General features: G+C 44.5%; 1 protein-coding gene across 1 annotated transcript in view; it reads right to left on the bottom strand.

The window, feature by feature from the left end:
• LOC310867033 (low-density lipoprotein receptor-related protein 1B-like) overlaps positions 1-25,982 on the bottom strand; it is a gene marked incomplete at its 5' end in the record, with an annotated part of 569,593 nt that overhangs the window by 28,322 nt on the left and 515,289 nt on the right. Inside the window, 3 exon segments of the mRNA XM_083776826.1 lie at positions 12,143-12,247; positions 14,908-15,082; positions 16,989-17,150. Of these exon segments, the coding sequence (XP_083632952.1) occupies positions 12,143-12,247; positions 14,908-15,082; positions 16,989-17,150 (442 nt within the window).

Here is a 25,982-nt window from a genome sequence, read left to right as displayed (position 1 = left end):
TGATCTGATGGGTGCGATCGGGAAGATGACGGCGATGATGATGATGATGATCGGGACAGGAATTATTCTAAATTACATGCACTCTGAAGAATCGGGGAACATCAAAGCCGTCATGAATAAGAATGCAGACCCCATACATATGGCAAATTAATCACACCCTCCTGGAACTAAATGTCACAGCGAAGCCGCCCGCATGAATTTTAATAAGGTGTCGGGGGGGGGGGGGGGGGGGGGGGGGGACGACGACACACGAGAGGAGAGAGTTCATCTCTTTGATTGAGCAAAAGCATGTTTTAAAAATAAATTGAAAGCATAAATCCATGAGAAAAAAACATTTAATTCTCTCTCTCTCATCGTAAATCTAGATTCATTAATATTCGTATCTTAATATATGAATTAATCTACATTATTACTGCATCAAGTCAAACGAAAAAAAAACAAAAAAAAAAACACATCATTGATTCGACGTTAAGTTTGTGTTAGGTAATTATGTCATTTCTAATAATAATCTGTAATTATGTTGATCAGGTTTAACCCATTCTGACCGGGCACCCATTTTGGTGTCGGCATCATGTTATGCTTTAGCTATTGAAAAATAGCAGATCTACAAGCTCATATCGCGCCACCGAGTGGCGCGATACGAGCTTGTAGGTCTGCTATTTTTTGAAAAATCGAAGAACGACTGACATTTTTAGAATCTGATCTCAGGTCAGAATGGGTTAATCAGACCAGTGTGTGTCCAGTGGAAAACTCGTATGAATCTGATCTCAGGTCAGAATGGGTTAAAATGAGAGCAGATTACAAACATGACAGGCCAGTATAAACTTTAGCTGTATCCTCCGGAACATCCGTCAAACGTATTTTCCCCCGGACACGATATTTTCTCCGACCAATCACAACACTTGTTTCATTCGCGGATAATGTAAACTGACCCCCCATTGAATGGCATTTCTATCTCTGGGACCCCCCAATTTATATTGTAAAATCAATGTTTATTTTAACTCAGAGTGTATATGGATGGTACAAATGGAACCAAATGGACCCTTATGGGTCTGGAACTCTGAGAGTGTACAAATGGAACCAAATGGACCCTTATGGGTCTGGAACTCTGAGAGTGTACAAATGGAACCAAAATGGACCCTTATGGGTCTGGAACTCTGAGAGTGTACACAAATGGAACCAAATTAACCTGTAAAGTTGCCCGAACGGACCGTTCGGGTCCGTATAGACTAATGCATGTCAAACTGGGGGGGTCCTTGAAATTAAATGGGTTTGAGAATCACTGCTATAGAGCCTTAAAGATCTTCTCTTATGGGGGGGGGGTCCGTCCCTGGCATTATCTTTTCAAATGGGGGGGTCCGCGCGCGGGGCTAATAAGTGTCAATTTGGGGGTCCCTAACATGACAAAGCTTGGGAACCAACTGCCATAAGAGTTCACAACGGCCCTGGAAATGTAGGCTCGGCCCTAACTGGGCTCTAACTGGGGGGGCCTCTGGGCTCTAACTGGGGGGGCCTGGGCTCTAACTGGGGGGCCTGGGCTCTAACTGGGGGGGCCTGGGCTCTAACTGGGGGGCCTGGGGCTCTAACTGGGGGGGCCTGGGGCCCAAACATTTGCCATAATCTTAGGCTTAGAAAACCCCCAAAACACAAACATTGTAATGAATGGAATGGGGGGCAGTGAGGGGGGGGCAGTAGACAGAGGAGGAGGCAAGCAGAAGGTGGACAGCAGCAAAGTGACGGTGCTCGAGTATACTGTTGAATACTACGCTGTGTATTTAAAAAGAAAAATATGTATATATTCTTTTTTATGCTTTCACTCACGCTACATTTCAAAGACAAATATTGTACTTTTGGGACTACATTTCTAGTAAGAAAGAAGAAAAGAACAGTGTGGCGTACTGTACTGTAAGTAACCACATGCCTTGTTTCAAACATAGTGAATGAATAGACGACCTACGATGATCTACAACGCTCAAGCAACGCGGCGCGTGAGCGTTGTAGATCTGCTATTTTCACTGTTATTTATATTCTTTGAAACTTGCCGGGAGATCTTTAAATTAACCCATTTTGGGGCGGTTTTGGTGTTGGCATCATGTTATGCTTTAGCTTTTGAAAAATAGCAGATCTACAAGCTCATAGCGCGCCACCGAGTGGCGCGCTACGAGCTTGTAGGTCTGCTATTTATTTTTTTAATCGAAGAACGACTGACATAGAAACATAGCTTTTTCAGAAAACTGTCAGGATGTTTAGAAGACATTTTCAGAATCTGATCTCAGGTCAAAATGTCATTAATTGAAAGAAAAGGTACTTTGTTTAACGTTTGACTAATAAAATAAATAAATAATAGCACACCATTACTCTTAACATAATTATGACGGAGCCACTTGTACAACATGGAGTTGAGCAATATTTGACTCAAGTAACTGGTTGTTTGAGTACTTTGTCTTGAGTACTTTGTCCATACCACTGGAGGCGAGGCACGGTGCATGACGGAGGGTGTGTGTGTGTGTGTGTGTGCGCGCAGTGTTGCCAACTCTTGTGAGAGAAATAAGCCAACCCACCTCCAAAAACAAGCCCAAAACAAGCAAACTCTTTAGCGACATAAATAAGCCAAATCTTCCCTCGAAAAAAACAAGCCAAAACAAAGCCCAATAATATTGCCATATAATACTAATAATAAATACATATTTGATGCATTTATCATTATAAATACTATGCATGGATGTTTTTGGTATTCTTGTTTTGATATTCAAAACAAGCCACCGATTGTTTTTTTTTTTTAACAAGCCCAAAAAAACGCAACCCACGACTCGGGGGGGAAAATACAAGCCAACATGGCAACCCTGATGGTGTGTGTGTGTGTGTGTGTGTGTGTGCAGGGGGGGGGGGGGGAGTGGGGGGGGGGGGGTGGAGGTGGTAGGACCGCACATTGGACCGGTGTTGAGATGGAGCCGGAGGATGGAGAAGTGGGCGAACGACGGGCTCTGGATGCAGCAGAGCAAGAGAGAGAGAGAGAGAGAGAGAGAGAGAGAGAGAGAGAGAGAGAGAGAGAGAGAGAGGAGATGGAGAGGGAGAGAGAGAGAGAGAGAGAGAGAGAGAGAGAGAGAGAGAGAGAGAGGGAGAGGGAGAGGGAGAGGGAGGGGGAGGGGGAGAGGGAGAGGGAGAGGGGGAGGGGGAGGGGGAGGGGGAGGGGGAGGGGGAGAGGGAGAGGGAGAGGGAGAGGGAGAGAGAGAGAGAGAGAGAGAGAGAGAGAGAGAGAGAGAGAGAGAGAGAGAGAGAGAGAGAGGGACCTACTTGCAGCGTGGTTTGTTAAGGGCTGTAATTGAGCACATCCCCTCGTTCTGACAGAAGTAATCGCACGGGTTGGCCAGTTCGTCACAACGCTGGTTCTTGAACCCTGACGTGCAGCTGCAACACATATCAGTGTCGGTTGGAGTTACAAGGACCTGCTTCAGACTTGGTCGTGCGTCGCGGTTGTTATTGTCCACTCATTGTACCACGTTGTCACACAACGACACACAGCCAAGTATGAACCAGGAATAGTGACACTGTTCGGAGAAGGTGCTTCCAGAGGTACCTTTCAGATGAAAGGTTTTGAAAGGTACCTTATAGGTACCTTTCAGATGAAAGGTTTTGAAAGGTACCTTAGACAGCCTGGAACAGACCAACAGAATGGGACTGTATGCGTTGATGTTCCAACAAACGCATTCTCACTCCCGATAAGTCAAACGTTTGACTGGAAGGGATGGGGGGGTGGGGGGCAAATTATACGGCACATGTTGACTGAATGAGTTGCGATACTATTATTAACTCGAGATGGCTCAAGCGGACTTCGTAACGCTCGGCGGTAGGGATGTCACGATCACGTTTTTTTTTTGCTCCCGCTCCGATTCCGATTTTGAGACATATACCGATCTTTCCCGATCCGATCTTTATATTTTTTTATAGAACACTTAAGCCATATCACAATAGAAAATATCTTAACCCATTCTGACCGGGCACCCATTTTGGTGTCAGCATCATGTTATGCTTTAGCTATTTAAAAATAGCAGATCTACAAGCTCATATCGCGCCACCAAGTGGCGCGATACGAGCTTGTAGGTCTGCTATTTTTGAAAAATCGAAGAGCGACTGACATTTTTAGAATCTGATCTCAGGTCAGAATGGGTTCATCAGACCAGTGTGTGTCCGGCGGAAACCTCGTATGAATCTGATCTCAGGTCAGAATGGGTTAATGTATGTCACTCTAGTGGGTAACAAGAAGACTCGCCCCGTTTCTGTTTTCCTCCCAGAATTTTCCCCAATGTGAGGGGTGGGAGAGGCTGGACAGCAGACGGCTGGACTTCTGAATTTCTCTAACTATAAACTTTCATGACAGCAGAACAGCCTAAGTACAAATATAATTTATGAAAAGCTACTACAGTGAAGTCTGTTCACAGAAGTTGTTGTAGGATATGTGGGGATTATCTGACGAGGTACCATTTGAGTGTGCAAAACCTTACATATACTAAATAATACTAAATTGTTTATAGGGTCACTATAAGTAAAATAATATAGCCTTTCTACAGGAGTATCTTTTTATATTTTTCCAAAAAGAATACAAACAGTCAATAGCATATTACAAAGTTATCCCCCTCACTGGTGACAATTCCGGGAGGAAAAACGGGCAAGCACCGGGGTGAGTCTTCCGGTATTCCTCTAGTGTAGTCTGTTGTGTTGCCCTTCAATTGATTACCACAGATGAAAAAGTCCAAATTTCATTCTGACCCCTCATCTATCATTTATACATTATGGATCAATAGTGTGGACTTAGACAGTTTTTCGTCTGTGGCATTCATTAATGAAAGGCAAAATGTAACTATACTTTCATTAGAATGAATGTCATTATGTTTTTGGTTTCTTTCTATGAAAGCATGACTATGCAAGAATAACTGCAGATTATCTCAAATAATGACGATTAGTTATTATTCGAGATATTATGATGTAATAATTGACTGTTGAGGTTTAGGCTGTCTGTTTAGGGTGCTTTAGCTGAATGGTGAGAAACAGTACAATGCCAGGCCTAGCCTGTCAACATTAGTAATCAAATCACATTCCTACTGTACAAGATATTCTATAAAAGCCTGGTGAATACTGAGCATCTCAAGTGTAAACTCTTATCTGTCACGTCCCACAAGAAAATCTGCCAGAGACGGATTTAATCCATTCTGGGCGGAAAGCCCTTTTGGTGTTAGCATTATGCTATGCTTTAGCTATTGAAAAATAGCAGATCTACAAGCTCATAGCTCAACGAGCTTGAAGGTCTGCTATTTTTGAAAAATCGAAAAGAACGACGAACGATAGAAACATAGCTTTTTCAGAAAACTGTCGGGGATGTAGGAGACAATTTTTAGAATCTGATCTCAGGTCAGAATGGGTTAAGTGCTTTCACGTCACGTTGCGATATACCGTATAGCATTCCTTTGATAAATAAGTGATAAATGTGATTATAATGAGACGACCGGTCGAGATGATTAGTTTTTTGACGAATCCCCAAAAGAGAACGTAATCGTGATGTTTGTGTTTTTTGAATGAATTCCCAGGAGTTTGAAGCATGGCAGAATAAAAAAATACTTATCAAATATGCATGGGGTATCAAAAATATGTTGCGAAACATGTTTTGAAATAATGTCGTAATAAAATATGCATCGTACGGGGGGGGGGGGGGGGGGGCATCGAGGGTCGAAAGATGCATTCAAATGATACGCAGCAGAAAAATGAAACTTATTAGAGCTGCCATTCCGTAGTGCAATGCGACTAGAGGTTCTGACACTAGTAGGAACTATAGAGCAGGGGTCCTCAACTGGCGGTCCGCGGTCCACGACCGGACCGCGGACCACCTCTCTGCGGACTCTAGGCAAAAAAAAAAAAAAAAAAACATTTTCTTTTTTTTTTGCATCAGGTCAGGCCAGCAAAAAAAATCTCTCCTAAGCTCAGGCCAGGCCAGCCACAGTCAATTTCAATTCAATTCAGGCAGTGTTGCTGCAGCACAACTACATTGTGTGTCTTATGTTAATGGAGGGAAGAAGTTAATAATATAAATAACATTAGATGGTACATTTCTCATGTGAAATTGCTGCAAAGGCCCCCAAAATGTCCCCCAAGGGCCCCCAAAATGGATTTGGAGTTCCACTCCGGGCCTGCACTCTGCACCCCATTATTGGTTGGTTGGAAGGCGATCTGATTTGTATAAGCTTGGCTTGACCATACTAAACGGGCATAGAGCCCCGCTCTCCGATGGACGCCGCGCACGGGACCGGACCTCGGTCTTATTCAAAAAAATATTTGTGGACCTTCATCATTTCTAGTTGAGGACCCCTGGTATAGAGGGTTGGGATACAGAACCCGGAGGAACCAGAATCTGTTCCGAATCCCTTTTGGAAACGTTTCCGTAACAGTATTTTTGTTTAATACCAGTGGTTCTCAATTAAGCTATGGTTTTTCAACCATAGCTCTCAGGAGTTATAGTTCTAGACCCGTAAAGGGTCCATTTGGATGAAAATATGCAATACTGTATATGTACAGCATGGTAGAATGTTGTGTTTATCAAACATTTGAATGAAGACCACAATCATATAGATTGGAACATTAACCCATTCTGACCGGGCACCCATTTTGGTGTCGGCATCATGTTATGCTTTAGCTATTGAAAAATAGCAGATCTACAAGCTCATATCGCGCCACCGAGTGGCGCGATACGAGCTTGTAGGTCTGCTATTTTTGAAAAATCGAAGAGCGACTGACATTTCTAGAATCTGATCTCAGGTCAGAATGGGTTAATCAGACCAGTGTGTTGTCCAGTGGAAACCTCGTATGAATCTGATCTCAGGTCAGAATGGGTTCCTCTGTCGGCCGATGGATGAGAGGATGATAGGGTGATGTAATTCACCGTGGCTCCAGGCTGCAGCTTGTATCTAAGGGCCTTTCTCGACCCCACCTCCCTCCCTGTGTTTTAGGATCCAAGATGGCCGCAGCACCAGGAGGGGGTGCATGGCCTTACTGGGCTGTGTTCACACATTCAAGACACACCTGTCTTGCGTTTGTCTTGTGTCTGTGTTTAATGGCCACTCCAATGCATTTCCAATGGAACCCCCATATGGTTTATTTATGAAAAAGCTCTCCGGCAGATATAATTAATTCTGATAGTCAACGTGTTAAAGGGACACTTCACCCTTTTTGCTAAAAAATATATGTTAATGACATTTAGGAGCTTTAGAACACTTTCCTGGGGGTCTTTATGTGTGTAATATGTGGTTTTAGATATTTTAGATTGTAGCAGTGAGCACAGTGTCTCTGATGTCATGGACACTGGGATCACTTACTTCCTGGACTACATGTGGTCTCAGTAAGACAGACCTCCCCTATCCACAAGGAGGAGCAGTGCACCAGTAGTATTATGGGAATTGTAGTCCAGGAAGGAAGCGAGACCAGTGTCCATGACATCAGAGACACTGGGCTCACTGCTACAATCTAAAATATCTAAAACCACATATTACACACATAAAGACCCCCGGGAAAGTGGTCTAAAGCTTCTAAACGTCATTAACATATATCTTTTTGCAAAAAGGGTGAAGTGTCCCTTTAAGGATCCCAACCATACAGAACGCCGCACTAATCTCTCTGGTGAAGCAGAGAAATTGTGCCACACAGCTGTGTTCCCTTGTCGTACAGACACAGAGTGAATAATGGTGATTTAAAAACATGTTCAAACGGCTACCGCGCCACTTACAAAGCCTGTAACCGCGGCATCCTTATTGGAATAGGCGTTGTTATTACTGTTGGTCAGTGGTGCTCAAAGTGGGGTCCTTGGAAGGGGGCTCCCTCCCAGAGGGACCCCCCATGGTGAAATGATTTAATAAACACAAATCTGCTCGTATGGAGGATCCCCTGGCAGAGCGTTGAAGGTCGCGGGACTGCGGCCAAACACATGAACCACTAATGTAGGTGTTAACCGATTTTGGGCGTGAACCCCTTTTGGTGTTTTAAGCATCATGTTATGCTTTAGCTGTTGAAAAATAGCAGATCTACAAGCTCATAGCGCGCCACCGAGTGGCGCGCTACGAGCTTGTAGGTCTGCTATTTCTGATAAATCGAAGAACCACTGACATAGAAACATAGCTTTTTTCAGAAAACTGTCAGGATGTAGAAGACATTTTTTAGAATCTGATCTCAGGTCAGAATGTGTTAATTCACCATCTATTTACCCGGGGGGGGCGATGTTGATGAATATCTCTTGGACCTTTACCCCCTCTTTTTTTTGTTGTGGGGGTGGGGGGGGGGGGGGGGGGGGCATTTATCAACAAATCTACATTACAATGAGGACAGCTCAGGACTGGAGGGGTCCTTTTTTTGGGGGGGGGGTGGAGGGATGGGCTTGCCGAGGGGGGGGGGGGCGGGGGTTGATGAAACATCCATTTACTGCGAGTATAACCCATTCTGACCGGGCACCCATTTTGGTGTCAGGGTCATGTCATGCTTTAGCTATTTAAAAATAGCAGATCTACAAGCTCGTAGGTCTGAGCTTGTAGGTCTGCCATTTTTGAAAAATCGAAGAACGACTGACATTTTTAGAATCTGATCTCAGGTCAGCATGGGTTTATCAGACCAGTGTGTGTCCGGTGGAAACCTCGTATGAATCTGATCTCAGGTCAGAATGGGATAAGGTCAAACATTATGATTTCTTTGACACAGACCTATCCATCATCTCTCATAATCTATCCCCGTGCCTCGCGGCCAATGAATGAACCTACATTATCAAGATCTGTTAACCTCCATGGAATGATGAGATGGGATCATTTGCATAGAAATTGATTCTATATCCCTTTTGGAGAGTCATGACCACAAGTTTAATTTTAACTACAGTGGACGATGGGGCAGTGAAAAGAGAGAGAGAGAGAGAGAGAGAGAGAGAGAGAGAGAGAGAGAGAGAGAGAGAGAGAGAGAGAGAGAGAGAGAGAGAGAGAGAGAGAGAGAGAGAGAGAGAGAGAGAGAGAATGAACAACAGGTTTGGGCGTTTTGAGATTGTTCCAGCTCTTTGACATCTTGGAACCATGCCTGATTACCAAGTGGTGGACACAGAAGAAGTACATTTACTTGAGTACTGTACTGTACTTAAGTAAAAGTTTTGAGTCGCGATATCTACTTGGATACTTATGACTTTCACTCAAAGTTGTTGTGTGACTTCAGCGCATTTCTGGGACGGGGAACGGTACATTATTGATTGACCACTTAAGCCATATTTAAAATATAGTGAAGCCCATCTCTACACTACACGTTCACAGATCTGCTATTTTCACTATTGTTGACATTTCTTGAAAATTGTCTAAATGTCAATACAGTGCATGGACGGATTCGTTTTTACGTATTTTTTTTCTACAGCAAGTACTCCGGTCACAATTACTCAAGTCAAATTTGGACCAAACGTCGCAGTTAACCCCTTTTGGTGTTTTAACTATTGAAAAATAGCAGATCTACTCATCTAGCTCATAGTGCGCCACCGAGTGGCGCGCTACGAGCTTGTAGGTCTGCTATTTTTGAAGAATCGTGAAAATGCGGCTCAAATCTTTGAACATATATTCTTTCAGAAGACTTTTTCTTTTAATTATTTCGACGTCAGGCCTAAATGGGTTAACTATATGCAACCTTGCGTTTTTGACACCTAACCCACAATCATCAATCAATAATCAATCATCAATATTGGCAAGCAACTCATCTGACCTCAAACCCTTAGATCTCCATATATGGATATATAATGTCAGAACTAGTTCTGATCCTTCCCCATCCATCATCATCCTCTTCGATGTCTCTCCATTTTGACTGATACCTGTTCCATTCAAACTCTAGACGGGCCCGCCCCAAAAGTTATTAGCCGGCGAAAACTAGAGTTCTCAACAGGCCCGAAAAGCTTTAGGGCCCTCACCCTTTAGGGCGAGGGCGCCCTCAGGAGTCTTACTGGCATTATTTGACGAGCATTATTGCTACTCAAGTACTGTTACTTGAGAACTTTGCCTTCTACTGCTCCACTTTAACCATCTGCTCCAGAGCCATATAGCTGACAGGCCATTGAGGTCAAAAAACAGCGCCCGAGCGCTGTTCATGCAGCCCTGGAGTGTGACAGGCTGGAGTTTGAAATGCATTGTTTTCAACGAGGGCAGTGCAAATATCACTTCTTTGCCTTTTTTTTTTTTTTTTTTTTTACAATTTTGCAAAACATTTTTGAATAGTTAAAATGGCCAGTCTAGTCTACAAGCTGACAACGTGTCAATATAGATTGGCTAGTTGAACTATTAAAAAATGTTTTTCAAAATAGTAAAAAAAAAAGGCAAAGAAGTTTAGGGATAAGGGGTTTAGCGTTGACGAAAATGGAGCCCTTCATCTCTTCACCTAGCACTTGAAGTGAACAGAGTTGTCGTGACTCTGTCGAATTTCAATGGCTCTGGTCTGGTCTAGTGGTAAAGTGCCTCCTGCCACGACAGAGTTTGTGGGTTCGAATCCACCATGGCGCAACCGAGCGCCCATACGAACATGATCGTGTTCGGGGGAGGGAAGCCCGGGAAATGTTGGGGCGGAAGGACCGGACTTTAGTTACAACTGTACTTTCTTCCAGCTACACCAAATCTCTTCGCCAAAAACAGCCGATCTACAAGCCCATTGACAGCTCTTTTTGGCGAATACACCCAGAACATGGATGCTGGGATTCAAGAGGTTAGAGTTTTCCCTTTTTCTCTCTACTCTACTCTACTCTACGATTCGATTTCTTTCCAAACCATGCCTGATTACCAAGTGGTGGACCCAGAAGAAGTACATTTACTTGCGTACTGTACTTAAGTAAATGTTTTGAGTCGCGATATCTACTTGGATATACTTATGACTTTCACTCAACCACAAGACAATTAGATAAATGCTGTGTACTTTTGACTTCAGCGCATTTCTGGGATGGGGGGAACAGCACATTATTGATAAACCACTTAAAGCCATATTTCAAATTTAGTGAAGCCCATCTACACGTTCACAGATCTGCTATTTTCACTATTATTGACATTTCTTGAAAGTTTCTGGCACTCGAGGCTTTTGTCCCCTCTCTGTGTGTCGTACAGGTTGGACCTTGAATAGCCCCCCCCCCCCCCCCCCCCCAGCCTCCTAATGCAGCAGACATCTATAAGAACTAAGACATAATAATGCCGACATTATCTGTGAAGGGCAGAGTGGAACGGACGGTGTTATGTGTTCAGATTCTTCAGAATGGAGAAAAGCTTTCCAAAGGCGCTCGAGTACATCCCAGTTATAAAATAATCTACCCCACGCAGAGTCAGTCTGTATTTTTCTTTTACCTTGCCATCGAGTGGCAAGGCACAAACTCTGGCATCAGGTAGAGAACAAAAACGTTCCCTCGACTTAAGGATGTCTTCTTTCCCCAAATTCCCACCCAGGAGGAAGACATGTTGCCAGCCTTTTACATGTTCTCAAGCCAAGTGAAAAGTGGTTGCGCTGTGAAGATTTTCTTTGTTTCTGCTTTTAAGGTCGGTCGGTCTGTCTGGGGTACTGTTTTTAATTTTAATTATTTTTTTAACGGCAACAGAGAGCATGAATTGTTATTAATATTGTATTAATGAACGGAGAACATTGTACTTTTTTGCTCTCCGGTCGCCTATTAACCCATTTGGGGCGGGAACCCCTGTTTTAAGCATTATGTTACACTTTAGCTATTGAAAAATAGCAGATCTACAAGCTCATAGCGCGCCACCGAGTGGCGCGCTACGAGCTTGTAGGTCTGCTATTTTTGAAAAGTCGTGAAAATGTGGCGCAAATCTTTGAATATATATTTCAGAGCGAACATCTTTAACTAAAATATTGGCTTCTGGGGGGGGGGGTCCCTGGAACTACATATTTTCAGATGGGGGGGTCGGTGGTCAATTTCATATATTTTTGGGGGTCCTTGACATGAAAGTGTTTGAGAACCACTGACATAGAAACATGAGGTTTTTTTCAGAAAACGGTCAGGATTTAGAAGACATTTTGTAGATTCGTCCTCAGGTCTAAATGGGTTTTAAAACACCAAAAAAGGCGTTCCCGTTCCAGCAGAATGGGTTAAGCAGTGACTTACTGACAGAAAGGCAGGCTGGTGTCGGGGTCCAGGTGGCAGGTGCCTCCGTTGTAGCAGTATCCATCACACAGCTGGCAGCTGGGGGCTATTCTGCCATTCGTGCAACTGGAAGGAAGGGAGGGAGGGGTGGGAGAGATAATGGATGCTAGCAGCATGCAGGAAATTATACCTTTTTTTTTTAGCAAGAAAGAAGCCAAAAAAATGATGTGTAATGACTCGTTCTGGACAACCATGCGTTTTTGGGTGCAGTACTTAAGACTAGTCATTGGGTTAGACCAGTCATTAGTCCTACAACTACAACCTATCTCAAACCCTCACCCTAAACCTAACCTCCCACGGGGCAGCACACCTAAACCCAACCTTAAAGGAGAATTCCATGCTAGAATGCTTTCTTATCTTTCTTACCTTTCTTTGTAGTTGTTACGTCCCCACCAAAGAGGTCCAGGTGTTTTTTTTTGTGCAAAAGCTCCTTATTGGCTATTTTCCCTACCATAAGCCCTCAATGAATTGCATTGCATTGAATGGGAATTGGATGGGGCTATGGGGTGTTGTGCTAATTCGCTTATTTCCATCGAAAGAAGTAGTAAAGTGTGCCGCTTGGGATATTATTTACATTATGAAGAGAGGATATATACAAAAAATATATAATTTTGAGCGATGGAAATAAGCGAATTGGCACAACACCCCATAGCCCCATTCAATTTAATGCAATTCATTTAGGGCTTATGGTAGGGGAAATAGCCAATAAGGAGCTTTTGCACAAAATAACACCTGGACCTCTTTGGTGGGGACGTAACAACTACAAAGAAAGGTAAGAAAGCCTTTTAGTATGGAATTCTCCGTTAACCCATGTCTAACCAATCACTAGTCTAAACTAAGTATGCACCCCTGCATTTTAGCTGATATAAAAGGAGGGCCACAATCTTAAAATATACTCCTCAGAACTGGGTCGTGAAATATATGCGTTATTATTAACCACTTAAACCCTAATATACTGTACAATATTTTTTTTCATACGCGACATGAAAAGGCTAATGGTGGTGCTATGGTTATATTTTAAATATATTAACATATGTGACTATATTTGACTGAGGGACTGCCATTGAATTGATTTCTTTTTTTTTTTAATTTTCGTTTCTTCATGTCATATGAAAGCAGGGAATCATAGCTTCAAATTGACATATTGGTTGTTCAGTTTGGCCCACCAGTTTTTGGAGATATGGCTTATAAACAGCGAACATTATACCTAGATGTTTAAGCATTTATTTCATTTATATTTTCATATTTCAGCTCAGACACTTATTTCAGACTGGAATTTGCGCGATGGCAGTCTCTCAGTCAAACCTGGTCACATATTATGCCGATAATTGGCAAGTAATGCAGAATATAGCCTGTATGCTGCATATATTATGCCATATTCAGGTTCATATATGTGCATATATGTGGATAAAAAGGAAATATATGTCTATAGCTTATGCAATTTATATTTCCATGTGGGGAGGTGCATCAGCTAGGTTGGGAGGTAACAGGGGGTGCGTTGCCAGAAAGGTTTGGGAACCATAGGGTGTATGCGTTTGCATACTTATTTCTTAATAGTTTCTACTGTGATGTTCATCTCCCTATATGAACGTATACAGTTCTTCTTACTGTATACTGCCCTGTGTGTGTAACTTAAAATGCTGTGCTGTCCTCTGGACCCTGAATTTCAAATTTCACCCCCCGCGGGAGATCAATAAAGGTATATCAAGGTATAAAGGTATATATCGACCTTGTAGTTCACGCCAGAATGGGGGCCGCTACGCTATAGGGTTCAAGTGGTGAATAAAAATGAGCTGATTTAAACTCCTTTTTGTAGGGAGCTTTGCTGCCAGCAATTATGATTGTATTTATTTATAGTTCCAGAGAACTGTAGTGTGTATGTATGTATATATATATATATATATAGGCCTATACTGCAGCTCACTGCACACAAGTGTTTTTTTTTGTTCGGGCATACAAATCGTCAGCATTAACGGGCGAGAAGGATTAGCCCATTTTGGGGCGTGAACCCCTTTTGGTGTTATAGCATTATGCTATGCTTCAGCTATTGAAAAATAGCAGATCTACAAGCTCATAGCGCGCCACCGAGTGGCGCGCTACGAGCTTGTAGGTCTGCTATTTTTTGGAAAAAATCGTGAAAATGTGCCTCAAATTTGGAATATATTTTTTCAGAACAAACGTTTTTTAACTCAAATCTTTGCTTCTGGGGGGGGGGGGGGGGGGTCCCTGGAACAACATATTTTCAGATGGGGGGTCTCGGAGGCCTGCAATTACAGATCATTTTTGGGGTCCATGACATGAAATATTGAGGCCTTATAGAAACATAGGTATTTCAGAAAACTGTCAGGATTTAGAAAACTTTTTTTTTCAGGCCTAAAATGGGTTAAGGCAGAGAGTGAGAGAGGGTGTGTTTGTGTGTGTGTATATTCCTGCACTATACCTACATCGAGTGACCTTGGTATACATTTGAATTTGATCAATCGAAGATCCTGACCTTCAAATGTACATAATGTTTGTTTTGATTGTATCGCTGTATCGTCGCATTGTTCTTTCTGCTTTGGCAATGTAAACGTATGTTTTCTCATGCCAATAAAGCCCTTTGAATTGAACTGAATTGAGTGTGTGTGTGTGTGTGTGTGTGTGTGGGGGGGGGGGGGGGGGGGGGGGGGGGGGGCTAGCGTCAGCGAGCGAGGTCGACGACGACAGAGCTGTTTTTTTATACTCACTTGCAGACCACTTCCCCGGCGTCCTCGGTGACCAGACAGGGCGCCCCGTGGCAGCGCAGGCACTTGTCCACCTCGCACTTGTTCCCCTCGTAGCGGGCGGGGCACACGCACTCCACGTAGCCGCTGCTGGACAGCGTGCACGCCTTGGAGTTCACGCAGTAGTGGTGGCAGATGTCTGCTCGGCCACCAGGGGGGGACAGAGATGAAGAAAGAGCGCCGTATAGAGTGCAAGTTGGTCATAATCACATGCCAACAGTCATTAAGACCTTTCTGACCTGAGATCAGTTTCATACGAGGTTTCCACTGGACAACACACTGGTCCTGATGAACCCATTCTGAACGGAGATCAGATTCTAAAAAATGTCACAGTCGTTCTTCGATTTTTCAAAAATAGCAGACCTACAAGCTCGTATCGCGCCACTCGGTGGCGCGATATGAGCTTGTAGATCTGCTGTTTTTCAATAGCTAAAGCATGACATGATGCCGACACCAAAATGGGTGCCCGGTCAGAATGGGTTAAGACCTTTCTGTGTGGAGTTTGCATGTTCTCCCCGTGTCCCCTATAGGGTAGGTACCCTCACATGTTCTCCCCGTGTCCCCTATAGGGTATAGGTACCCTCACATGTTCTCCCCGTGTCCCCTATAGGGTGGGTACCCTCACATGTTCTCCCCGTGTCCCCTATAGGGTAGGTACCCTCACATGTTCTCCCCGTGTCCCCTATAGGGTAGGTACCCTCACATGTTCTCCCCGTGTCCCCTATAGGGTAGGTACCCTCACATGTTCTCCCCGTGTCCCCTATAGGGTAGGTACCCTCACATGTTCTCCCCGTGTCCCCTATAGGGTAGGTACCCACACATGTTCTCCCCGTGTCCCCTATAGGGTAGGTACCCTCACATGTTCTCCCCGTGTCCCCTATAGGGTAGGTACCCTCACATGTTCTCCCCGTGTCCCCTATAGGGTAGGTACCCTCACATGTTCTCCCCGTGTCCCCTATAGGGTAGGTACCCTCACATGTTCTCCCCGTGTCCCCTATAGGGTAGGTACCCACACATGTTCTCCCCGTGTCCCCTATAGGGTAGGTACCCTCACAAAAACATGCAGTAATCCTGGTAACTACCTCCCCCTGGTTGCTGGACAGCATGCACGCCTTGGAGTTCACACAGTAAAAGTGGGTGGCAGCTGTCTGCTCAGCCACCCGAACAGGGGAGGGGGGGAGGGGGGACGGGAAGACGCCGGTTGGGTATATAATGAGCAAGCAAAAAATAAAAAAACTGAGAGCATAGATTTTGAGCAGATTTGATTGGAATTTTACAGGGCTTTAATGGGGACTTAATTATCCGCATCAAATGACATCTCTCAGCCGCCACAGATGAAAACATATCGCCCCTCGAGGCAATATGTGCAACAGTAGGAATGCACTAATGGCGTGCAGCTTGCCTGCAGATCGTGTCTTGCTTGCACACGTTGCCCCCGTTACGACACGAACACGGCAAAAGAAATGGCAATTATCACTAGTATATGGCACCAGGAATCTGTTGTTCCTTGTTTTCTTGTTTGTCCCCCCCCCCTCCCCCATGCGGATGAGTAACGTTGTTGTTATTGACGGCACCCTTAGTTTTTTTTTATTATTATCAACCTATCAACATGTTTTTTTGTGCCGGGGGGGTCACTTCACATTGTCACTGTTTACACGTTGGTTTACCACCTTGTCCTTTTTACTTAATTTGAAAATGCCACAGGCTAAAGTACATCGTCTGAAGGTCACACAGACACACGACAAGTAAGACGCGCAAACGCGTGAAGCGAACGCAGCTCGTGTGTGTGTGGTTGTGTGTGTGTGTGCTACAGCTGCGCCCTGTGTGTGTGTGTGTGTGTGTGTGTGCGTGCGTGCGTGCGTGCCACAGCTGCGCCCTCTGGTGGCGGGCCGGTGGTGTAACAGCGTGACACACACACACGCGTGACACACACACAGACACTCAGCCCCTGCTGTCATAGTAAGTGGCTCACTGCGTTCGCAATAATGAATAGCTGTTGTGTTTACAGGGTGTCTTGTTAAGTTAAAAGGAGAAACACTACTCACGGTAAAGGCAGCGGTCTCCGGTGTACTCGGCCAAGCAGCGACACACCGGCTGGTTGCCCGCGCTGACGTCACACGTGCCTCCGTTCAGGCAGTGGCCGTCGCACACCCGCTTCTCACAGAACGGCCCCGAGAACCCCACGGGACAGCGGCACGTCGGCTTCCCTGTTGGGGGAGAAGAACCAGGGTTATAGTGAGAACCCTGTAGGGAAGAACCAGGGTTACAGTGAGAACCCTGTGGTGAAGAACCAGGGTTACAGTGAGAACCCTGTGGGGAAGAACCAGGGTTATAGTGAGAACCCTGTAGGGAAGAACCAGGGTTATAGTGAGAAGCCTGTTGGGAAGAACCAGGGTTATAGTGAGAACCCTGTTGGGAAGAACCAGGGTTATAGTGAGAAGCCTGTGGGGAAGAACCAGGGTTATAGTGAGAACCCTGTTGGGAAGAACCAGGGTTATAGTGAGAACCCTGTGGGGAAGAACCAGGGTTATAGTGAGAACCCTGTGGGGAAGAACCAGGGTTATAGTGAGAAGCCTGTTGGGAAGAACCAGGGTTATAGTGAGAACCCTGTGGGGAAGAACCAGGGTTATAGTGAGAACCCTGTAGGGAAGAACCAGGGTTATAGTGAGAAGCCTGTTGGGAAGAACCAGGGTTATAGTGAGAACCCTGTGGGGAAGAACCAGGGTTATAGTGAGAACCCTGTGGGGAAGAACCAGGGTTATAGTGAGAACCCTGTGGGGAAGAACCAGGGTTATAGTGAGAACCCTGTGGGGAAGAACCAGGATTATAGTGAGAACCCTGTGGGGAAGAACCAGGGTTATAGTGAGAACCCTGTGGGGAAGAACCAGGGTTATAGTGAGAACCCTGTGGGGAAGAACCAGGGTTATAGTGAGAACCCTGTGGGGAAGAACCAGGGTTATAGTGAGAACCCTGTGGGGAAGAACCAGGGTTATAGTGAGAAGCCTGTTGGGAAGAACCAGGGTTATAGTGAGAACCCTGTGGGGAAGAACCAGGGTTATAGTGAGAACCCTGTAGGGAAGAACCAGGATTATAGTGAGACGACATATTTTGGCTCCTCTGTAGGGAAGAACCAGGGTTATCGCATTTAAGGCCTGACGTCGAGAAAAAAAAATTATATTCTGAAAGAATATATATTCAAAGGTTTGTGACACATTTTCACGACTTTTCAAAAATAGCAGACCTACAAGCTCGTAGCGCGCCACTCGGTGGCGCGCTATGAGCTTGTAGATCTGCTATTTTTCAATCGTTAAAACACCAAAAGTGGTTCCCGTCCAGAATGGGTTGTAGTGAGAATCCTATACCGGACACTAGTGACATTATAGTTATTAGTGAGGACCTATTATATGAAGAGAGGTTGAAAAGTGGTGAAGTGGTCCTTTTTAACAGTTGTTGTATTGAGTTGTACTTGAAATGTACTGTAATTCTGCAAACTGTTAATAAATCAATCACTTCACAGTTATGTTGGCAGTACGTCCTGCCGACTACGTACGGTAGTAAATAATAACAGGGAGAATAGAGTATATTTAATGTGCTGTCACAACCATCATGACATTTCATGTGATGATTCATTGTCAGACAATTAATTGCAATTTCTTTCGTGTTTTGTTTTTGGCATTTAACATTTTGGAACATAAATTACAAATGACATTTCCGTTGGCTTTAAGGCTTTGCAAACTATAAACATGCTGCATGAGGCAGATATGACAAATAACTGGAAATATACAAAGTGACATTTATTTTCTCACGTTTTTTAAATGCTTGAAAATATCTGTCATTTTTTTCAACATGGAAACAATCATGATGATTATGAAAATATGTATTTGAGTCTGAAGGAGAGCCTTGTGCTCGAAATGTCACAGATAATTTTGGTGCAGTAAAAAACATCCGTCGCATTGGAGCCCTCAGTGTGTGAGTGTTTTATTTAGTTATTCCTAAATACTAATTATAATAATAATAATAATGAATTGCATTTTTATAGCGCTTTTCCAAGTGCCCAAAGCGCTTTACAACGGTTCATTCATTCATACATTGGGAGGTGACATGAAAATAGTCACCACACAAAATAAATCGAAAATTGCACTTCTCAAAATGGTCATAACTCGGTGGCCATTGCTCTGATTTGAAGGCCTGAAAATCCAGTACGTTAAAGCAGCAGACCGTGATTATGTATAGCTCCACTGACTAGGAAAGGAAACCGCATGGAACAGATTGTATAAGCATTGCTTAACATGGAGAGCACAGAGACCCTGGGGCTGACATGGCAGTGTGTGGAAACAGCTGTGCTCATGTTTTGAACACTTTACAGGGTGGCTACAAAAAAAAACACAATGGCGTGGACGGTTCTCAGCCTGTGGGCGCGGGTGGGACCACCGGTGGGCCACGAGTGTATTGCAAGTGTCCCCCCCCCCCAAATAACCCATTTTGTGCGGGAACCCCTTTTGGTGTTTTAATTATGTTATGCTTTAGCTGTTGAAAAATGGCAGATCTACAAGTTCATAGAGCGCCACCGAGTGGCACAATATGAGCTTGTAGGTCTGCTATTTTTTTAAACCACTGACATAGAAACATGGGTATTTCAGAATTCAGAAAAGAGAAGATTTTGTTTTGTATTTCGACGTCATGCCTAAATGAGATAATTGCCAATAGCATGACATATTTCCTTTAAAACCTTTTTTTTTAGGAACTTAAAAGTATAACAAATTGTTGGTATTTTCTTTTTCTTTTCTCTTTTTGTTTTGCAAGCCTGGCCAAAACGGTAGCAGATAAAGTTGCTCATAAAACAACACAAATAGCAACATAAACATTAAAAATCTAATAAACAGCACAGATTGTCGTTCACTACCAGTACCAGTACATTGCTGACAGTGGTCAAGTAGTCCCTCGTCCTATTTTTAAAAGCTGCTGACAAAGAGAACCCAGTTTAAGACGACTCCGTAGCTACACAGACTACAGTGAAGTTTCAACAAAGACTGTTAAATGACATCTGGTATCTCTGTAAAGGAGATATTTGATCTTTCCATCAGATCTCAGGTTTAAAAGCACTAATTAAAATGAACACGCTCTGATAGCGCACGCGGCCCACCCATGAACTGAACTGATATATTCTTTTTTGGACAGGCAGGCAGGCCGATAGGCGGCAGGCCACCAGGAAAGGTCCGGGCGTGCTGCCATTCTGCCAGTGCCTGTATCAGTGAGTGACAAATAAACCCTCTACAAAGGGTTGTGTAGTTATCTGTTGGTTTGTATCATTTATGTTCTGTAAAAGTGGTGGTATTAGGGTTTGTTTGTTTGTGTGTGCCTCGACGGAGCGGGCGGTAGAGTTTCTGCTATATCTGCACGCTGGTTGTGGTGGGTGGGCCGGGCCGGTCTGGGGCCAAATTCACGCGAAAATGACCGGGCCGAATTCTTGTCCCAGTCCAGCCCTGGACCACATGACAGACACGCCAGAACCAGATTTTCAAGTGGGGACCTGCTCTCTGAAAGGTTGGGGATCGGAACACTGCTATAAGGTGGAAACACCACCACGGAGAAGGTGGAGAACCACTGCTCTAAATCAGGGCTTCTCAACACATGGGTCGCTACCCAGTGTTGATTTCGTCGACTAAAACCAAGACGAAAAATGTTCGTCCACTGCCTTTTTCCACTGACGAAAACGAAATGAAAACTAAGCTATGATGACTAAAACTAAGACTAAAATAACATACTGACAATTTCGTCAACAAATAAAAACTAGACAAATTTTTTAGGAAGGGACTATAGTGGACAAGAAATCCAGTATAAGTCATTTTACACTTGGTTGCGTGCTGAAAATAGCCGATCTACAAGCTCACAACGCGTCGCGCTGCGACGCGTTGTGAGCTTGTAGATCGGCTATTTTCAACAAGTGTAAAAATCAGTCATTACGACGGCAACCCCCCCCCCCCCTGCTCTAACGTAGAAACACCACCATGGCAACCGCAGCGGTGCTTATATAGAAATCTCCCATCCATTAGCAGCTCTGCTTTTTGGTCATGGAGCAGAGCAGAGACGGCGCCGCGAATCGCATCTTTGGATGCCTGCAGCTGTGTGTGTGTGTGTGTGTGTGTGTGAGTGAGTGTGTGAGGGTGTGTCTGTGTGTGTGTGTAATGACTCTTATAGGAAGCTGCAGCAGAGATAGCCTAGCGAGTCAAGTATTTTGGACGGTTGCCTGGTCTGCTCGAGGTAATGATTCTCCCCATCACTGCAACATTGAGTCATCTAGGTCTCCACCGTCCGTCCCCCGTCCCCCCAAACAGGGTTGTAACTTGTACCCTAGCCCCTTTTGCGCGGGAACCCCCTTTTGGTGTTTTAACTAAGCATTATGTGATACTTTAGCTATTGAAAAATAGCAGATCTACAAGCTCGTAGCGCGCCACTCGGTCTGCTATTTTTTGAAAAAATCGTGAACATTTGCGGCACGAATCTTTGAATATATATTATTTCAGAGCGAACGTTTCTTTAAAAAAAAAATTTTTTTACGTCAGGCCTAAATGGGCTAGATGTACTACAACAGCAAGGGATATCATTTGTCAAGAAGAAGCACGACGTTATTTTTGTGTTATGAAAGTTATTTTTTCCCCCGGACCCAAGCAGGACATGAGGCCAAGTCCTCTCTCTAAATAGTATTAGTTACAGGCAAACTAGAAACATGTAGCAGTGTTATTTTCGTCCACCTCCGCGGACCAACGACCGACGGTTGAAAACCCACGGTCTTCTAGAGCAGTGGTTCCTAAACTCTTTCATGTCAAGGACCCCCAAATTGACATTTTTTTTAGCCCACGGACCCCCCATTTGAAAACATATGCCAGTGGCCCCGATAAGGGAGGATTTGTACGGCTCTAGCAGTGACTCCGAAACATATTAAGTTCATGGACCCCCCCCCCCAGGTTCACATGCGTTATGCTACGGACCACCGATTTAATGGCATTTCTATCTCTGGTACCCCAATTTATATTGTAAAACCCACTGTTAATTTAACTCCATTTGTACACTATCTGAGTTACAGACCCATAAGGGTCCATTTGGTTCCTAACTATCTCTAATTGAGCTACAGTAGGGACCCCCTGGAACTCCCTCAAGTACCCCTAGGGGTCCCCGGACCCCACTTTGGGAACCACTGGTCTCGAGGGCTAATTATAGTTGAGATCACTTTCATAGTGATTTGATGTACGATAGAAACATCTCTGTCTGCAGTGAAGCTGCTGGATGAGCAGCTCTTCTGGCCTGACTATTTAAAGGGTTGCCAAACATTCCCTTGAAAGCCATTATAAGTATCTGTGCAGATTTCTATCCAGCATCAAGTTGTCCACATCTTCCTTGGCAAGTTGAAACATTGTTTAAAAACATAAGCTTGCTGTGAATTCGTGCTTCCTCCAGTGATTTAACATCCTGGGACCATACTTTCTGCTGCTCCGCCACTTCTGCAGTGCTGATGGCGAGAGTTTCCCGTCGTTGCCAAAACCTTGCGTAAAATGTCAGGGGGGAGCCGAGACTTATACTTAAACCATTTAGGCCTGACGTCGAAATTTTAAAAATGTATTTTCTTCTGAAAAATATATGTTTCTATTTCTATATCAGTGGTTCTCAATATTTCATGTCAAGGACCCCAAAAATTATATGTAATATGCCTCCGACCCCCATCTGAAAATATGTTGTTCCAGGGACCCCCCACAGAAGCAAAGATTTGAGTTAAAAACGTTCGCTCTGAAATAATATATATTCAAAGATTTGCACCACTTTCCATTTTCAAGACTGTTCAAAAATAGCAGATCTACAAGCTCATAGCGCGGCACTCTGTGCCGCGCTATGAGCTTGTAGATCTGCTATTTTTCAATAGCTAAACTATAACGTAATGCTTATAAACACCAAAAGGGGTTCCCACCCAGAATGGGTTAAAGTGTTTGTGAGGAAACAGAACACAACGGCACATCTAATGTTGAGGATTCAGATAAAATAGAATAATAAAGTAAAAATGTGGATGATGGCGCAAACCACACTTGGCAATCACACGTGGGACTAGTCGGGGGGGAAAAACCTCCAGTTTGAAATATCATCTTTCCAGCTTGTGGGGTTTATCTGATGAAATCCATGCCACATTCTTCTCTCTGAACATAACTGGCTATGATAGTCACAATCAAAAGGACGCAGATGAGACTGTAACTACAGTGAAGAAGTGAAAGTGAAATCCTTTTGTAATCACTAGGTTTAGATCTATCATTGCACAAAACAGGATCACGTAAAGTTTTAATGGATAAAAGGATGGCGGCGATTATTACTCATTCATGCATGGCGTTTAATTTGTACGGGCTTTTTTTAGGCAAGTATGCAATGCTCAAAAGACAGTAGTTGTACAGACTGTACAGGCAGTATGCACTATACTCAAAAGACAGTACAAGACGGTTGTACAAGAGCTGTGCTGTGCACCGTTAAAAGTATTAATGGCAACATTAGCGTCTGAACGCCCAGTAACAGGGCAGGGAAAGGGGAGGGAGGCAGTCATTTCTGGTCCCCATGGGGCTGGGGAAATTGCTTTTACACGCACACACCGGGCGAGCCGAGGAGGGTCTAACGAGCGACCTTCCCTTTCCCCAGATGGCCTCTTTATACCAGAGACCTACTCGGCTATGGCCGCCCCTAATGCTAAACGCACAGCATGAACAGAACAGTGGGTTTTTCTCCACCTTTTTCCTGGATCAAGGGCCCACTTTGTAAAACTCAAAGGCGTCCTTAAGAGACTTAGGGATGGAGTTATGTAATTTTTCACCTGTACCACTTGTTCTAGTCTATGATAACATCAGATTAACCCATTTAGGCCTGACCTCAAAATAAAAAAAAAGTCTTCTAAAATCCTCCAGTTTTCTGAAATAAATATTTTCACGATTTTTCAATAGCTAAATTAAAACAATGTTTAAAACACTAAAAGGGGTTCCCGCCCCAAAATGGGCTAAGGTAAGAAAACGGTTAGTCCAGAATTCTCCTTTAACAACTAATTTGGCGCCTAAATCGCCTTTTCACGCCTCATTTGTGTGTTCTACTGGCGCTCGGCGCCGAGACCACCTTTTCACGCTTATATTTTAATATCAATTGATTAATACGGTGATCAACTGTGTCCTGTATGCGCTCATAACACTCACGGTAGTGGCCCGGGCGAAAAAAGAAAGAAAAGAAAAACGTTTCGCTGTACTTATTATGCCGTCTGTGGGGAAGCAGCTTTTTGAACGCTAATGTCTCGGATTCCTCTTTTTGTATATGACTGTATGACTGAAGCCATCACCGCAAAATGAATAGCTTTGATGTGAAATTATTCGCCGAAGCATTTTTGAATAATGTATTACTAGTCACATTCCATTGTGTGTGCAAAAGGACCTCTAGCTGTACGCGACAATCTGCTATTTTCCGGCTTTGCGACTTCACCGTACGCCGACAAAGAGTATGAATGAAGGATAATAACAACATGCTACACAAGGCAGTTTAGACCGATGTGACCGGAGAATATACACTATAGCTACTGAGTGATTATGAAGACGTGCCCGGGAAAGTGTGCACGGGAGGCATCCCCCCCTTCATCTCCAAAGTAAGTGTGCACGGGAGGAGGCAGCCCCCCTTCATCTCCAAAGTAAGTGTGCACGGGAGGCAGCCCCCCTTCATCTCCAAAGTAAGTGTGCACGGGAGGCAGCCCCCCTTCATCTCCAAAGTAAGTGTGCACGGGAGGAGGCAGCCCCCCTTCATCTCCAAAGTAAGTGTGCACGGGAGGCATCCCCCCTTCATCTTCAAAGTAAGTGTGTACGGGAGGCATCCCCCCCTTCATCTCCAAAGTAAGTGTGCACGGGAGGCAGCCCCCCTTCATCTTCAAAGTAAGTTTGAACGGGAGGCAGCCCCCCTTCATCTCCAAAGTAAGTGTGAACGGGAGGCAGCCCCCCTTCATCTTCAAAGTAAGTTTGAACGGGAGGCAGCCCCCCTTCATCTCCAAAGTAAGTGTGAACGGGAGGAGGCAGCCCCCCTTCATCTCCAAAGTAAGTGTGAACGGGAGGAGGCAGCCCCCCTTCATCTCCAAAGTAAGTGTGCACGGGAGGCAGCCCCCCTTCATCTCCAAAGTAAGTGTGAACGGGAGGCAGCCCCCCTTCATCTCCAAAGTAAGTGTGAACGGGAGGAGGCAGCCCCCCTTCATCTCCAAAGTAAGTGTGCACGGGAGGCAGCCCCCCTTCATCTCCAAAGTAAGTGTGCACGGGAGGCAGCCCCCCTTCATCTCCAAAGTAAGTGTGCACGGGAGGAGGCAGCCCATTTTGACAACTAGCTCACTCAGTCTCCATCACCCATTTAGGCCAATAGCCTTCCTGCCTGCAGGGTCACATGTGCTCAATGCGGCGAAAACTCTCCCACTTTATGAAAAAGCCCCCTCCCGTCACGCCGAGCATGAATGAACGAACCGACCATACTGTACGGCCAGCAGCAGAACAAATATAATATCATATCGCTTTGTTTCATCTCTCTCTCTCTCTCTCTCTCTCTCTCCAGCTGCACAAGGCATAAATAGGAGCATAATTCATCATACAATAAATGCAGGATGTCGTTATAGCCGGTGAACCCCGGCCGGGCACAAAATAAGACAGATTGTCAACAACTGGAGTCGTGCTGCACACATGCTGCCTCTAATTCACTAGAACAACAACAACCATCAACTATTATATCTATATCTCGAGGAGGGATTATTAAACCGATATCGGGCTATACTTTGGGTTTGCGAAGCGATGCATGTCCAAAGATAATTCAGGCATTACGGTATATATATATCGAACAGCCTAGGAGTCGGAGATGAGAGGCCAGACAGGATTAACCTTGCTTGGTTTAGTGAGGTAAAAACCGAAAGCAAATATTGACAACGTGAGGCGAGGTATGTGCTCTGTGTTAACCCATTCTGGGCGGGCACCCATTTTGGTGTCAGCATCATGTCATGCTTTAGC

This window comes from Protomyctophum parallelum (assembly GCF_964188405.1).
Source record: "Protomyctophum parallelum genome assembly, chromosome: 11".
NCBI classification, from domain to species: domain Eukaryota; kingdom Metazoa; phylum Chordata; class Actinopteri; order Myctophiformes; family Myctophidae; genus Protomyctophum; species Protomyctophum parallelum.
Note: the sequence above shows the minus strand (reverse complement) of the source record. Positions and strands in the feature narration are given on the sequence as shown.